Source organism: Mirounga leonina, unplaced genomic scaffold, assembly GCF_011800145.1.
Source record: "Mirounga leonina isolate KUSES-001 unplaced genomic scaffold, KU_Mleo_1.0 Mir_125, whole genome shotgun sequence".
Taxonomy (NCBI): Eukaryota; Metazoa; Chordata; class Mammalia; order Carnivora; family Phocidae; genus Mirounga; species Mirounga leonina.
Genome location: NW_023270305.1, coordinates 18,149,503 through 18,166,550, shown reverse-complemented (window position 1 = coordinate 18,166,550; position 17,048 = coordinate 18,149,503). Strand labels below are relative to the sequence as shown.

General features: G+C 40.8%; 1 protein-coding gene across 1 annotated transcript in view; it reads left to right on the top strand.

Moving 5' to 3' along the window:
- Window positions 1-14,500: 14,500 nt before the first annotated feature.
- Window positions 14,501-17,048, top strand: part of SRD5A2 (steroid 5 alpha-reductase 2) — a 44,636-nt gene continuing 42,088 nt past the window's right edge. The window contains exon 1 of the mRNA XM_035000854.1: window positions 14,501-16,390. Coding sequence (XP_034856745.1) covers window positions 16,110-16,390 — 281 coding nt within the window. The 5' untranslated portion in view covers window positions 14,501-16,109. The remainder of the gene's footprint in view (window positions 16,391-17,048) is intronic.

Genomic DNA, 17,048 nt, shown 5'->3' with positions numbered 1-17,048 from the left:
CATCTACGAAAAGCCCACAGCAAGTATTATTCTCAATGGGGAAAAATTGAGAGCTTTTCCCCTAAGGTTAGGAGCACAGCAGGGATGTCCACTATGACCACTGCTGTTCAACATAGTACTAGAAGTCCTAGCCTCAGCAATCAGACAACAGAAAGAAATAAAAGGCATCCAAATCAGCAAAGAAGAAGTCAAACTCTCACTCTTCACAGATGACATGATACTCTATGTGGAAAATCCAAAAGACTCCACCCCAAAATTTCTAGAACTCATACAGGAATTCAGCAAAGTGGCAGGATACAAAATCAGTGCACAGAAATCAGTTGCATTTCTATACACTAGCAATGAGACAGAAAAAAGAGAAATTAAGGCGTTGATCCCATTTACAATTGAATCCCAAATGATAAGATACCTCAGAATAAACTTAACCAAAGAGGCAAATGATCTGTACTCAGAAAACTACAGAGCACTCATGAAAGAAATTGAGGAAGACACAAAGAGATGGGAAAACGTTCCATGCTCATGGATTGGAAAAACAAATATTGTTAAAATGTCTATGCTACCTAGAGCAATCTGCAATCCTTATCAAAATACCATCAACTGTTTTCACAGGGGTGGAACAAATAATCCTAAAATTTGTATGGAGCCAGAAAAGACCCCCAATAGCCAGGGGAATGTTGGAAAAAGAAAACCAAAGCTGGGGGTATCACAATGCCTGACTTCAAGCTCTATTACAAAGCTGTAATCATCAAGACAGTACAGTACTGGCAGAAAAACAGACACAAGATCAATGGAACAGAAGAGAGAGCCCAGAAATGGACCCTCACCTCTATGGTCAACTAATCTTTGACAAAGCAGGAAAGAATGTCCAATGGAAAAAAGACAGTCTCTTCAACAAATGGTGTTGGGAAAATTGGACAGCCACATGCAGAAGAATGAAACTGGACCATTCCCTTACACCATACACAAAAATAGACTCAAAATGGTTGAAAGATCTAAATTTGAGACAGGAATCCATCAAAATCCTCTCAAATAAATAAATTAAAAAAAATTTTTTAAAGTCTCTTATAGTTTGTCTCCCTCTCTGGTTTCGTCTTGTTTTATTTTTTCCTCTCTTCCGCTATGATCCTCTGTTTTGTTTTTTAAATTCCACATATCAGTGAGATCACATGATAATTGTCTTTCTCTGATTGACTTATTTCATTTAGCATAATACCTTCTAGTTCCATCCATGTCATTGCAAATGGCAAGATTTCCATTTTTTTTTGGTGGAGAACACAGGCAGCAATCTCTTTGGCCTCAGTTGCAGCAACTTTTTCCTAGAAAAATCGCCAAAGGCAAGGGAAGCAAGGGCAAAAATGAACTATTGGGACTTCATCAAGATAAAAAGCTTTTGCACAAAAAAGGAAACAGTTGACGAAACCAAAAGAAAACCGACAGAGTGGGACAAGATATTTGCAAATGACATATCAGATAAAGGGCTAGTATCCAAAATCTGTAAAGAACTTATCAAACTCAACACCCGAAGAACAAATAATCCAATCAAGAAATGGGCAGAAGACATGAACAGACATTTCTCCAAAGAAGACATCCAAATGGCCAACAGACACATGAAAAAATGTTCAACATCGCTCGGCATCAGGGAAATCCAAATCAAAACCTCAATGAGATACCACCTCACACTGGTCAGAATGGCTAAAATTAACAAGTCAGGAAAGAGCAGATGTTGGAGAGGATGCAGAGAAAGGGGAACCCTCCTACACTGTTGGTGGGAATGCAAGCTGGTGCAGCCACTCTGGAAAACAGTATGGACGTTCCTCAAAAAGTAAAAATAGAGCTACCCTACACCCAGCAATTGCACTACTGGGTATTTACCACAAAGATACAAATGTAGGGATCCGAAGGGGCACCTGCACCCCAGTGTTCATAGCAGCAATGTTCACAATAGCCAAACTATGGAAAGAACCCAGATGTCCATTGACAGATGAATGGATAAAGAAGATGTGAGATATATATAATGAAATATTACTCAGCCACCAAAAATATTGAAATCTTGTCATTTGCAATGACATGGATGGAACTAGAGGGTATTATGCTAAATGAAATAAGTCAATCAGAGAAAGACAATTATCATGTGATCTCACTGATATGTGGAGTTTAAAAAACAAAGCAGAGGATCATAGGGGAAGAGAGGAAAAAATAAAACAAGACGAAACCAGAGAGGGAGACAAACTATGAGACTTTAAAAAAATTTTTTAAATTTATTTATTTGAGAGAGAGAGAGAGAGAGAAAGAGAGCCTGAGCGAGGGGCTGGGGCAGAGGGAGAAGCAGGCTTCCTGCTGAGCAGGCAGCCCAATGTGGGGCTCAATCCCAGGACTCTGGGATCATGACTGAGCTGAAGGCAGATGCTTAACCGCTTAAGCAACTGAGCCACCCAGGTGCACCATGAGGCTCTTAATCACAGGAAACAAACTGAGCGTTGCTGGAGGGGAGGGGGGTGGAGGGATGGGGTAACTGGGTGATGGACATTAAGGAGGGCATGTGATATAATGAGTACTGGGTATTATATAAGAGTGATGAATCATAGACCTGTACCTCTGAAACCAATAATACATTGTATGTTAATTTAAAAAAATAAAGTTTGTTAAAGTTAAAAAAAAAGAAAGAAAAAGAGTAGCCTTTATCTTTTCCAGGAATATGAACTAAGCAGGAGTAGAATTTTCTTAGGGGAATGATTTCTTCACAGAGGAATCTACTTAGATTGCGAGAACTAAGGCCTGGATGAATCTGGAGCTTCTAGAATACCCTTCCTGAAAATGAAGCAGAAGAAATTAGAGTTTATAGATGATGGATAGGAGAGTCTAGTGACAATATTTTGAGTTAGATTTCTGTCAATTTTTATCGTAAAAACTACTGTTCATTGTAGTATTATTATACCCATTTTAATGATGTAGAAAATCTCTGTCAGAGAGTTTAAGTCTGATGCTCAGGGTTATACAGCTCTTTATAGTAGAAAAAAGAATCAACATTTGACTTCAAGCCGATGATCTTAGCAGTTATGCAATACTGCCCTCAAGGGGCTCATATCCTTCAGGGGAACAGCCATGTAAACAGAAACTTGTGAACACTCTTTTGCTTGTCGCCGTACAGTTTTCCCAACACCATTTGTTGAAGAGACTTTTAAAAAAATTTTATTTATTTATTTGAGAGAGAGAGAGAGAGAAAGTGGGGGGTGGGCAGAGGGAGAGAATCTCCAAGCAGACTCTGAGCTGGGAGCCTGACACGGGGCTCCATCCCATGACCATGAGATCATGACCTGAGCTGCAACCAAGAGTTGGACGCTCAACTGACTGAGCCACCCTGGCACCCTGAGACTGTCTTTTCCATTCAATATTCTTTCCTGCTTTGTCAAAGATTAATTGACCATATGGTTGTGGGTTCATTTCTGGGTTTTCTATTCTGTTCCATTGATCTTTCTGTCTGTTTTTGTGCCAGTACCATACTGTCTTGATCATGACAGCTTTGTAATATAACAAGTCCAGAATTGTGATGCCTCCAGCTTTGCTTTTCTTTTTCAAGATTGCTTTTGCTATTCAGGGTGTTTTGTGGTTCCATACAAATTTTAGGATTGTTTGTTCTAGCTCTTTTTAAAAAATGGTGGTATTTTCACAGGAATTGCTTTAAATGTGTAGATTGCTTTGCAAAATAATGAAACTGGACCACTTCTTACACTATACACAAAAATAAATTCAAAATGGATGAAAGACCTAAATGTGAGATAGGAAACCATCAAAATTCTAGAGAAGAACACAGGCAGCAACCTCCTTGACGTCAGCTGTAGCAACTTCTTACTAGATATGTCTCCTGAGGCAAGGGAAACAAAAGGAAAAATAAATTATTGGGACTTCATCAAAATAAAAAGCTTCTGCACAGTGAAGGAAACAATCACCAAAACTAAAAGGCAACCTTTGGAATGAGAGAAGATATATGCAAATCACATATCTGATAAAGGGTTAGTATCCAAAGTCTATAAACAACTTATCAAATTCATCACACAAAAAAACAAATAATCCAGTTAAAAAATAGGCAGAAGACATTAATAGACATTTTTCTAAAAAAAATCCAGTTAGCTAACAGACACATGAAAAGATCCTCAATATCATTCATCATCGGAGAAATACAAATCAAAACTATCATGAGATATCACCTCACACCTGTTAGAATGGCTAAAATTAACAACACGGGAAACAAGAGGTGTTGGTAAGGATTCAGAGAAAGGGGAACCCTCCTACACTGTTGGTGGGAATGTAAACTGGTGCAACCACTCTGGAGAACAGTATGGAGGTTCCTCAAAAAGTTAAAAATAGAGCTATCCTGCGACCCATCAACTGCACTACTAGGTATTTATCCAAAGGATACAAAAATACTGATTTAAAGGGTACATGCACCTTGATGTTTGTAGCAGCATTATCAACAATAGCCAAGTTATGGAAAGAGCCCAAATGTCCATCAAGTGATGAATGTATAAAGAAGATGTGTTATATAGACACAATTGAATGTGACTCAGCCATCAATAAGAATGAAATCTTGCCATTTGCAATGACATGGATGGAGCTAGAGACTATTATGCTAAGAGATAAGTCAGAGAAAGACAAATTCCATATGATTTCACTCGTAATATGGAATTTAAGAAACAAAACAGATGAACAAAGTCTGGTGGGGGAAAGAGAGGCAAACCAGGAAATAGACTCTTAACTATAGAGACACACAGAGGGTTGTTGGAGGGAGGTGGGAGGAGTATGGGCTAAATGGGCGATGGGTATTAAGGAGGGCACTTGTGAAGAACACTGAGTGTTACATGTAAGTGATGAATCACTAAATTCTACGTCTGAAACTAATATTACACTGTGTGTTAACTAACTAGAATTTAAATAAAAATTTGGAGAAAGAAAAAAACTTTTTTCAAGTAAAAAAAAGAAATGTGAAAACTGTGGCAAGTGATACAGTAATACATGCTGAAAGTACCATGAAATCATAGAACAGGAGTAATTAATTCTTCCTGGAAAAGCTTCACAGGAGAGGTAAGTTTGAGCTGGGTTTTGAAGCATGATTAGGAGTTTTCCAAGCAGATGAGTTTTGGTGTTATAGAAATAAGAATCTTTAAATCTAAGAATTTAGATATTTATAACATTCATCTATTAGTGGAATATTTCTCTGTAATCAATCTTTAAAAATTGCTCTTGCATACAAAACAAAAAAACAACAATAACAACAACATCAAAATATTAGTTTTATTGGTAAAGTTGCTTTGGAGAACACAGCTTTGACCTGTAGCTCCAGTTATACTTCCTAGTATTTTTCTCTTGAATTGAATTGAATTGGTTTACCCAAACTAAGGTGGAGGAACTAAGACAACTCAGGGCTTCTCTCCCAACCCCCGGGCCAGAGCCCATTTCCCTAAGCAACACTTGGAAGAAAGAAGACTCCTCGTGTCCCAAGGAGGGCTACTCGGAAAACAAGAGAGAGAGGAGCCTGGGCTGCATATACAGTTAAGTTTCTCCACATCTCCGCATCAGATATATCAGCCCTGCCCACCCCCTTTATGTACCTTCTCTTTAGGGAGAATAAGTGAAGGGAGAGGACTGGAGCTCTCTTCTCTATACTTCCTAAAAGTTTCTATTTTATGGGGTGAAATAGAAATTTAGGAAGAGAAAAAAACTGTCCCTCCTAGTCTAGAGTGTTCAAAAAATGGAGCTGAGTTAATGAGCAGCATGGGTGATGTTTCCAAAGATGCATGAGAAAAGAAGTAGCAAGGAGGACCCAGAGAGAACAAAGTCAAATCCATGCTAGATACACTTCTCTGCCTAGAAAACATCTATAGAGCATGTCTAACGGGCCAGAAATTATTATAAATTTGGGGGCTTGAAAGGTGAACAAGACTTGGTTCTGAGGCAAACTCACAATCAATTATTTTCAATATGATCCACTGTTATTTAGGGGCTGTTGGATGCAAGCAACAGAAACTGACCTAAAACTCTATATTTTTAAAATTTTTTTAAAAATTTGCCTTTTATTATTAGTATTGGCATGCGATTACCATGCATTTTAAAAAATTTTTATTTTATTATGTTATGTTAGTCACCATACATTACATTGTTAGCTCTAAAACTTATCGATGGAGGCTACTAACAAATGAATAAATCCAGACAAATGCCTCTTTAGAAATTTCTGATTAAGGCTAAAGAAAGAAGGTGGTCATTATTGTAAGGATTTGGATACCAAAAAATCCCAAACCCCCCAATCCAAAAACAAAACCAAAAAACCCAATCTGATTTCCTGATAAAATTCAGAAGAAAATTTTGAAAAACTCAGGTTTTATAATGATTCTCCTTTGAGAGACCTAATGTTGCTTAATAATCTCTCTTGTTTCTTTGATCAGTATTCTAAATAGATACTGCTTCTCTATTTCTCTTTTATATGCTGCTATTTTATTCCAACTTACTCTTGTGGTCTGTACAAGAGTTGATAAAATATTCTTTCCTTCCTCCCTCCCTCCTTTTCTCCCTTTCTTTCTTTCTTTCTTTCTTTTTCTTTCTTTCTTTCTTTCTTTCTTTCTTTCTTTCTTTCTTTCTTTCTTTCTTCTATCTGAAAACAAATTGGTATAAATTGTCTTTCACCAAAGGAAATTAAAAGATGTCTTGTAAATGAAATCTTAATTAAATGGAGCAAGCTTATAGAACAGTATTAGGTATTTATATATATGTTAAGTACAAGAAACTCAAATATGTCTAAACCAGTGATCTTCAACTGGGGAACTTTTGCCTCTCCAGGGGACATTTGGCACTCTTTGGACATATTTTTGGTTGTTACAACTGGGAGTGTGTATGCTATTGATATGTATTACCTAATATTTTGTATTTGACTTTATAGCATGATGTTTTTGAGATTCATCCATGTTATTGCGTGTGTATTTTGTTTCTTTATATTGCTGAGTAGTGGTCCATGATATTTATACATATATATATTTTTTACCCATTCACCTGTTGAGTGAACATTTGGGTTGCGTCTAGCTTTTGGCTATTATGAATAATGTTGCTTTGAACACTCAGATACATGTTTTATGTGGACATATGTTTCCTTTCTTTTTGAGTAAATACTTAAATGAGTGGAATTACTCAGTCACATGGTAAATGTATGTTTATAAGTTACTGCTGACAGTTTTTCAAAGTGACTGTACCATTTTGCATCCCTATCAAGCAATATATGAGATTTTGTTGTTAATTAATTTTAATCACTCTTGTGGGTATGTAGTTATATCTCATTGTGCTTTTTTTTAAAGATTTTATTTATTTATTTGACAGAGAGACGGCGAGAGAGGGAACACAAGCAGGGGGAGTGGGAGAGGGAGAAGCAGGCTTCCTGCCGAGCAGGGAGCCGGATGCAGGGCTCGATCCTAGGACCCTGGGATCATAACCTGAGCCAAAGGCAGTCGCTTAACGACTGAGCCACCCAGGCGCCCCATCATTGTGCTTTAATTTGCATTTTTTGATGACTAATTATGTTGAACATATTTTCATGTGCCTTTTGGCTATTGTAGATCTTCTTTGTGAAATGGCTTTAAAATATTTTGCCCATTTTAATTGGGTTGCTTGTCATGTAATTATTGAATTATAAGAGTCATTTGTATATTCTGGATATAATTCCTTTGTTGAATATATGTGTGGCGAAAATTTTCTGCAAATGTATGGCTTGCCATTTAGTTTTCTTAACTGTGTCTTTAGAAAAAGCAAAAGTTTTTAATCTTAATGAAGTTGATATTTATCAATATTTTTGTACTTTGTTCTTTGGAGTGTCTTGTTTAAGAAATCTTGACCTACCCCAATATCACAAAGATGTTATTCTGGGTTTCCTTTTAGAATTTTAATAGTTTTAATTCATACAATTAGATCTATAATGTATTTTCAGTTAATTTTGTACATGATGTGGAGGAAGAGTTGACGTTCATCTTTTACAAAGAGAGATCCAATTGTTCTAGCACCCTTTTTTCTCCATTGGATAGTTTTGGTAACTTTTGTTGAAAATCAAACTGTACTACAAATCTATAGCAATTAAAACAGTATGGTATTGGCATTAAAATAGACAAGTTGATCAATGTAATAGAATAGAGAGACCAGAAATAAACCCCTGGTTACAGAGTCATCTAATATTTGACAAGGGAGCCAGAACACTCAATGGGGAAAGGATGGTCTCTTCAATAAATGGTGCTGGGAAAACTGAATAATCATATGTAGAGAAGTAATATTGGAACCCTATCATATCACTCACAAAAATTAACTTGCAATTGATTAAAGACTTAAACATAAGACCTGATACCATCAAATCCCTAGAAGTAAACATACTGCATAGGGAAGAAGCTTCTTGACATCAGTCTTGGCAATGATTTTTTTTTATATGACACCAAAGCACAAGCAACAAAAGAAAAATAAACGAGTGGGACTACACCAAATTTAAAATCAGCTACTACACAGCAAAAGAAGCAATCAACAAAATGAAGGCAACCTGTGGAATGGAAGGAAATATTTGCACACCATATATCAGATAAGGGTTAATATCCAAAATATATAAAGAACCCATACAACTTAATAACAAAAGTCTGGTTAAAAAATGGGCAAAGGAACTGAACAGACATTTTCCCAAAGAAGACATACAAATGGCTAATAGTACATGAAGAGATGCTCAATATCACTAATCAGGGAAATTCATATCAAAACCACAATAAGATAGCATCTCATTAGAATGGCTATCATCAAGAAGACAAGCGATAACAAGTGTCAGTGAGTTTGTGGAGAAAAAAAGGAATCCCATGTACTGTTGGTGGGAATATTAAAAATTAGTTCAACCACTAGTGGGAAACAGGATGGAGGGTCCTCAAAAAATTAAAAATAGAACTACCATATGATCCAGCAATCCTACTTCTGGGTATATAGTCAAAGGAAATGAAAACAGGGTATCAGGAAGATTATCTGCACTCCCATGTTTATTGCAGCATCGTTTACAATAGCCAAGATATGAAAACAACCTAAGTGTTCATCAATGGATGAATGGATAGCAAGGATGTGATAATGATGGAATATTATTCTGCTATGAGAAAGAAGGAAATCCTGACATGTGTGACAACATGGTTGGACCTTAAAGATATTATGCTAAGTGAGATAAGCCAGACAAAGACAAATGTCATATGACATTACTTACATATGCAGTGTAAAAAGGCCAAACAAAGAGTAGAATTGTGGTTACCAGGGCTGGAAGTTGGTAGAATTGGGGAGATGGTGTTAAAATGTACAAAGTTGCGACTAGTAGTTTAGTAAGTTCTGGAGATCTAATGCACAGCATAGTGACTTTTCACTTTCTTGGTAGTATTACTTGCAGAAAAGTTTTTAGTCTTAATGAAGCCAAATTGATCTTTTTTCCCTTTTGTTACTAGTGCTTTGTGTTATAGAAACCATTGCCTAATTTTTTATTTTATTTTATTTTTTTAAGATTTATTTATTTATTTATTTGAGACAGAGAGAATGAGAGAGAGAGAGCACATGAGAGGGGGGAGGGTCAGAGGCAGAAGCAGGCTCCCTGCCGAGCAGGGAGCCCAAAACCATTGCCTAATTTAAGGTCATGTTTATACCTCTATTTTCTTCTAAGAGTTTTATAGTTTTAACCCACATTTATGTGCTTGATCAATTTTGAGTTAATTTTTGTATATGGTGTGAATTAGGGGTCCAATTTCATTGTTTTGCATGGGGCTATTTATTTATACCAGCAACATTTTTTGAAAAGGCTATTCTTTCCCCATTGAATGATCTTGTCACTCTTGTAGAAAACCAGTTTACCATAGATGTGCGAATTTATATCTGGACTCTAAATTCTCTTCCATCAATCTATATATCTATTTTTATGCTGGTACCACACTGTCTTGGTTATTGTTTCTTTGTAGTAAGTTTGGAAATCAGGATGTAGAAGTCCTTCAATTTTTTCTTCTTTTAAAAGATTGCTTTGTCTATTCTTGGCCCCTTGCATTTGCATATGAATGTTAGGACCAGCTTTTCCATTTCTGAAAAGTCAGCTGGGATTTTGATAGGAACTGAATTGAATACGTAGACCAGTTTGGAGTGTCTTAGTCTGCTCAGACTGCCATAATAAAATACCATAGACTGGGTGACAATAAACTTAAATTTATTGTGACAATTCTGGAGAATAGAAGTCCAAGATCAGAGTACTAGCAAGGTTGGTGTGTGGTGAGAGTTCTCTCCTTGGGCCACAGATAGCTGCCTTCTCACTGTTTCTTCACATGGGAGAGAGAGAGACTGACAGAAAGAGAGAGAGGGAGAAAGAGAGAGAGATCTTTTTCGTATCATAAGGCCACAGTCTTTCATCTGATTAGAGCCCCATCCTTATGACCTCATTTGACCTTAATTACCTCCTAAAGACCCTATATTCAGGTACAGATACAATCACATTAGGAGTTAGGGCTTCAATATACAAATTTTAGGGGAACACAATTCAGTCTATAGCAGGGAATATGACATCTTTTTTTTTTTTTTTTTTAAAGATTTCATTTGTTTATTTGAGAGAGCGTGAGCAGAGGGAGAGGGAGAAGCAGACTCCCCGCTGAGCAGAGAGCCTGATGTGGGGCTCAATCCCAGGACCCTTGAATCATGACCTGAGCCGAAGGCAGACACTTAACTGACTGAGCCACCCAGGCACCTCAGGGAGTATGACATCTTAACAATATTAAGGCTTCCAATCCATGAACATAGGATATCTTTCCATTTATTTAAGTGTTCTTTAATTTCTTTCAACAATGTTTTATAGTTTTCAGTGTTTTGGTTTTTTTTTTAAACTTTTTAAGATTTTATTTATTTATTTGAGAGAGAGATACAGCGGGAGAGGGAGCACAAGATGGGGGAGTGGGAGAGGGAGAAGCAGACTCCCTGCTGAGCAGGGAGCCTGACGCAGGGCTCCATCCCGGGATGCAGGGATCATGACCTGAGCCAAAGGCAGATGTTTAATGGCCGAGCCACCCAGACACCCCTAGTTTTTAGTGTTTAAGTCCCATTCCTTTTTTTGTCTCATTCCTTTGTTTTCCCTAAGTATTTTGGGTTTTTTGGTGCTATTGTAAATTGATTGTTTTTATAATTTCATTTCAGATTCTTATTGCTAGTTTCAGTTGATATTTGTATATTGATCCTGTATCTTGTAACCTTGGTACACTCGCTTATTTGTGCTAAAAGCTTTTTAGTAGATTCCTTAGAGTTTTACATATAAGATCATGTCATTTATGAAGATACAGTTTCACTTCTTCCTTTCCAAGCTGTTACAACCGTTTAGCTCTTCTTTGTTTTGTTTTTGTTATTCTCTTCCTGTCCCCTCCTTCTGATTATTTGATTATCTTTTTATATTCTTATTTTAATTTTACTATTGAATTTGTAGTTATTCTTTTTTTAAATTGAGGTATAATTTACATATAACATTATATTAGTTTTGGGAGTACAACATAATGATTCAATGTTTGTATGTATTGTGAAATGATCACCACAATAAACTAGTTAACATTCAACCTTATACATAGTAGTTATTCTTTTTTAAAAAAATAGCTTTAAAAAAAGATTTTATTTATTTATTTGACAGAGAGAGACACAGCGAGAGAAGGAACACAAGCAGGGGGAGTGCGAGAGGGAAAAGCAGGCTTCCTGCCAAGCAGGGAGCCCAATGTGGGGCTTGATCCCAGGACCCTGGGATCATGACCTGAGCCAAAGGCAGATGCTTAACAACTGAGCCACCCAGGCGCCCCTATATAGTAGTTATTCTTTATTAAATTTTTTATAGGATTGCCCTATGGATTTCAACCTTCATTCACAACTGTCACAGTATAATTATAGTTGCAATGTAGTACTTCATTTAAAAAAAAATAGAAATCTTGCAAACTTATAAACTCATATCTCACCATCCTTTATGTTTTTATCAGTTATCTTTTCCCTTCAGCCACAAGGACTTTACCATTTATTATACTGAAGTTATGAATGCTCATAGTTTTTGTTTATCTGAAAATATCCATATTTCACCTTCATTATTGAATAATACTTTTTGGATATAGGTAGAATTCTGGGCAGAGATTTTTTTCTTTCAGAATTTTAAAGATGTTCCACTCTCTTCTGATTTACATGTTTCTGATAAGAAGTTAGCTGTTAATCAGATTGTTGTCCTCCTGTATATGTTGTTTTTCTATTTTTTTAAGATTCTCTTTCTTTTAATCTTTTCTAAGATTTCTATTACTTTTAAGATTCATTCTTTATCTTTGACCTTTAATAACTTAAATATGATTTGCTTTGCCTCAGTATGGGCTTTTTTGTTTATCTGCTTATTTCTCATTGAATAATTTGAATTTGTAAATTTCTGCCTTTTATCAAATAATCTCTCTTCAAGTTCACTTATTCTTCCTTCCATCTTCTTTGTTCAGCTGTATGTCTATCCCATAATTTTTTTATTTCATAAATTGTATTTTTTGGTTCTAGAATTTCCATCTTTATTTTATTTTACTTTATTTTATTTAAAATCAATTAATTAACATATAGTGTATTATTAGAATTTCCATCTTTAAAAACTCATTTCAATTTCTCATCATTTCCCATTTCTATACTGTGATTTCATGTACTGAAAGCATGTTTTGTTTTATACTTTACTGAGGTTAATTATTGCTATTGGTTAAGTTGTGTCTCCCTCCATATATATATATATTTTTTTTTTTGAGAGAGAGAGAGCACGAATTGGGGGGGGTGCAGAGGAAGAGGGAGAGAGAGAATCCTAAACAGGCTCCACACTCTGCACAGAGCCTAATGTGGGGCTTGATCCCACAACCCAGAGATCACGACCTGAGTCAAAACCAAGAGTGCGATGCTTAACTGACTGAGTCACCCTGGTGACCCTCTCTCGCAAAACTTCTATGTTGAAGTTCTAACTCCAAGCACTTAAGAATGTGATCCTATTTGGAAAAAGGATCATGGGAGATATAATTGGTTAAAATGAGATTATACTGGAGTAGGGTGGGCTCTTAATCCAATATGACTGGTATCCTTATTAAAAGGAGAAATTTGGACACAGATACATACACATAGGGAGAAGGCTATGTGAAAATGAAGCTTCTACATGCCAAGGAATGCCAAAGATTTCCAGCAAATTACCAGAAACAAGAGGAGAGTCATGGAACAGATTATCCCCCACTGACCTTAGAAGAACTAACCTTGCTGACACCTTGATCTTGGACTTCTAGCCTCCAGCACTGAGTGGCAATAAACTTCTGTTGTTTAAGCCATCAAGTTTGTGATATTTGTTATAGCAGCCCTAGCAAACTATTGCAATTACAATAGTTACTTTAAAATCCTCGTCTGCTGATTCTAAGTTTGGTTCATCTTAGTATTGGACTTGATTGATTTTTGTTTCTCTTGAGAATGTGTTTCATTGAATTGATTTTTCCTGTGTCAGGTAATTTCAGACATTATGCATGCTAAGTAGGAGAGATTATGGGTTATATTCTTTTTCTCTTATGAATATTATTTGTTTTAGCTGGCAATTTTCTTGGTTGGGATTGAACTTCAAACTTTGTTTCTTGTGTCTGTTCAGAACTTTGTCTGAGCTGACTTGCTTTAAGTCTCCTATAATGTGCTGTTCAGGAGTCATCCAGAGATATGGGTAGACAGAGTTTAGGAATTCCCTCTCTGGCTCTTTCCTTTTCAGGACTATGGTAAGTTTTATTTTTCACATGTGTCTCTGCTGCTATGTGCATTATTCGGACTGCACTTGTCCAGGCTGAAAGTCTCAGAAAAGGAGTGCTTATGCCTACAACTTTCCATGTCCTCCTGCTATGTGAAGGCCATTTCCCCATCAGTAACTGTTTGCTCCTGTTCATTCTCTAGTAACTTCAGATAGATTTTCTTCCCAGGTTTTGTCATTGCTTTCTGCTTGTGTGTGTGTCTGTCTGTCAGAATCTTAGTCCATTATGTCTGGAAACCAATCTCCTCACCTTCGTTTTTGAAGGATATTTTCATTAGATGTGAAATTTTTTTAAAAGAAGATTTTATTTATTTGAGAGAGAGAGCACATGCTCGAGAGAGAGAGAGAGAGAGAGAGAGCGCACAAGCAGGGGGAGGGGCAGGCAGAGGGAGAAGGAGAAGAAGGCTCCCCTCCGAGCAGGGAGCCCGATCTAGGGCCTGATCCCAGGACTCTGGGGTCATGATCTGAGCTGAAGGCAGCCTCTTAACCGACTGAGCCACCCAGGTGCCCTAGATGTGAAATTCTTGGTTGAAAATTTTTTTCTTTCAGCACTTCACATGTACCATCCCATTTTCTTCTGGCTTGCATAGCGTCTGAGAAATCTGTTGTACTTATTACCTTTGTCCCTATTACCTAGGTCTTTTTTTTTTCCTTCTTTCTTTTTTCTGGCTGCTTTAAAGATTTTCCTCCTTATCACTGGTTCTCAGCAAGTCGATTGCTGAGTGTGCTGGGGGTGTGTGTTCATCTTGCTTAGGGTTTACCAAGGTTCTTAGATCTATAAGATGGGGTTCTCATCAAATTTGGAAAGCGTCCCAGGTATAAAGAAACAGCCTCAAACTGGGCAGATGGGACAATGTGCCTTTCACTGGAACAGCCCGTAGGACAGAGCATGAGTGGATGGGGGGAAACTGAGAGGGGCTCCTGAGGCAGTGAGTTGGCACTAAGAGAGAGGAGGAAGAAAGAGCCAAGGAAAGGTGCGGGGGAAGGCTGGGGTGGAGCCTGAAGTAGGGACCAGAGAAGAAAATTAATAGGGATAAAGTAATCCCTATTCGAGGTGGGACATGAAGATGGAAGACTGATGTAGGCAGCACTAGGGTAGAGAAGGTCAACCTGGAGGAGGAAGCGAGGTCAAAGAAAGACGAAGAGATTAAAAGGGGCACACAACTTCGGAGGAGGGCAGCTAAGGAGGTCTGGACACTCAGTCAGAGAAGGCAAGAAGAAATAGGTAATGAACGAGCGGGTGAAGGATGAGAGGAGGGTGGAAAATAGAAGGAAGAACCACGTCTGGCTGTTCAGAGCACGGTAGCATCTCCAGTACCACCACCACGTGGAACCCGACTCATCCGCTCAAAGAGTAGGGAGAGGGGTCCCGCGGCAGAATCCGTAGACTTTAGCCGGAGTCCGGGCCGGCTCCAGGGGGCCGGTGGTGGAGGAGAGGCAAGGCCTCGGACGGGATCACCGCTCCCGGCCGCCACCCTTGCTGGTGCGTCCGTGCGTTGGGGATGCGCCTCTTTGACAGAGGCCGGAGACCCAGGGGCGCAGCCAGCAAAGCAGAGAGAAACGGCGGAGGAATGAGGGCCCTGGGGACGTGGTGGGGTAGAGGGGGCACTGGCTGAGAGGGAGAAGGCGCACCGAGCCCCCAAGCAGAAGGGCTGGAGGGCGCGGGAAGTGCCTTGGATGCCCGGCCCAAGGTCGCAAGAAGGATGCATGACAGGGTGGGAGCGGACGCGGAGTGAAGGAGCGTAGGGAAGCGGAGGGACTGGGGAGATCCAGGCTTGGGGTGGTCTGAGGGTGGAGGCTGCGTGGCGGCGGCCCATGGGTGTGTTGGGGGCGAGACAACTACCCCGGCTAAATCGTCCCTGTGGTTTTTCTCTTCCGATTTCCTAGTCCTAGAAGCTGCAGCATCAGAGGGCGATGTACGGTGAGGAACAGGTCTTCGAAGGGCAAAGGGAAGACCAGTGGCAGGCGGTGGAGAGGGTGGGCGCGCGGGTGGAGGTGCAGATGTGGCCTAGCCCCAGGCGGGGCGGGGAAGGGGGGCGGGCAGGACACGTTTTTGGCCCCTGGGTCCTCCCCTCCGCCCCGGCTGCCACCCCAAGCGCCAGCCGGGCGAAAGGGGCATTGATGCTGAGCCAAGCCAGGGCTGGCCACGCCGAGCCGAAAGCAGGACGGAAGGGCGGGAGCCAAGGCCGAAGGGGCGGACGCAGGGTGGCGTCTCGCGCCCCATAAAGGGGCCGTGGAGACCGCGCTCTCTTCTGCGCGAGCGGCGGCCACCGGCGGGGAACACGGCGCGATGTCCGTTCACTGCCAGCAGAGCCCGGTGCTGGCAGGCAGCGCCACTTTGGCCGCTCTGGGGGCACTGGTCCTGTACCTCGCGAAGCCCTCCGGCTACGGGAAGTACTCGGAGAGCCTGATGCCCGCCGCCACCCGCCTGCCCGCGCGCGCCGCCTGGTTCCTGCAGGAGCTGCCCTCCTTCGCGGTGCCCGCGGGGATCCTCGCCCGGCAGCCGCGCTCGCTCTTCGGCCAGCCCGCGACGGTGCTCCTGGGCCTCTTCTGCGCACATTACTTCCACAGGTAGCGTTTGCCCGCTGCGGGCGCGGCGCCCCGCCAGGCTCCCGGCGTCCAGGAGCGCGGCGCACTTGGGAACGCCGAGCGGAGCGCGGAGCAGTGCTCGAGGGGAGCCCCGGCGGGGCCGGGCTGCGGGCCGCACGCCGGCCAAGGCGAGAAGCCGTCGCGGGGCAGACGCCCCGGCACCTTGCCTGCCCCGCGCGCCTCTCCGGCCGGCTCCAAATCCTCTGGCTGCTGCGGGGAAGGAGGCGAGCGGGAGGGAGGCGAGCCGGCAAGGTTCCCTCCGCAGCTGCACGCGGGCCGCCTCACCTGTGGCGCTCGCCCCCCTCTCCCGTTCCACCTCCCTTCTCCTTTCCCTTGCAGGGCGGGGGCACGCTGGTTCTGGGATCCGCAGAGAGTCTACGTGTGGGCATGTCCCGAAGGACCCCCGGCTCAGAGGGGCCCATAACTTAATCTTTGCGGGTCGGAGGGAGGTGGGCAGAGCCGGAGCCGGACTTCCCCGTGGGAGAGGCAACGGGATGGGGACCCACTGGCCTGAGCGAGAACCCCACTTCTCAGCACCCTTCCCCGCAAAGGGGGCGGCGCTCGCCACCGCTCCTCTACCTGTCCCGTTCCCGGGGACGGAAGCGTGACGGGGTCGAAGTTAATGTAGAGCTCAAATGCT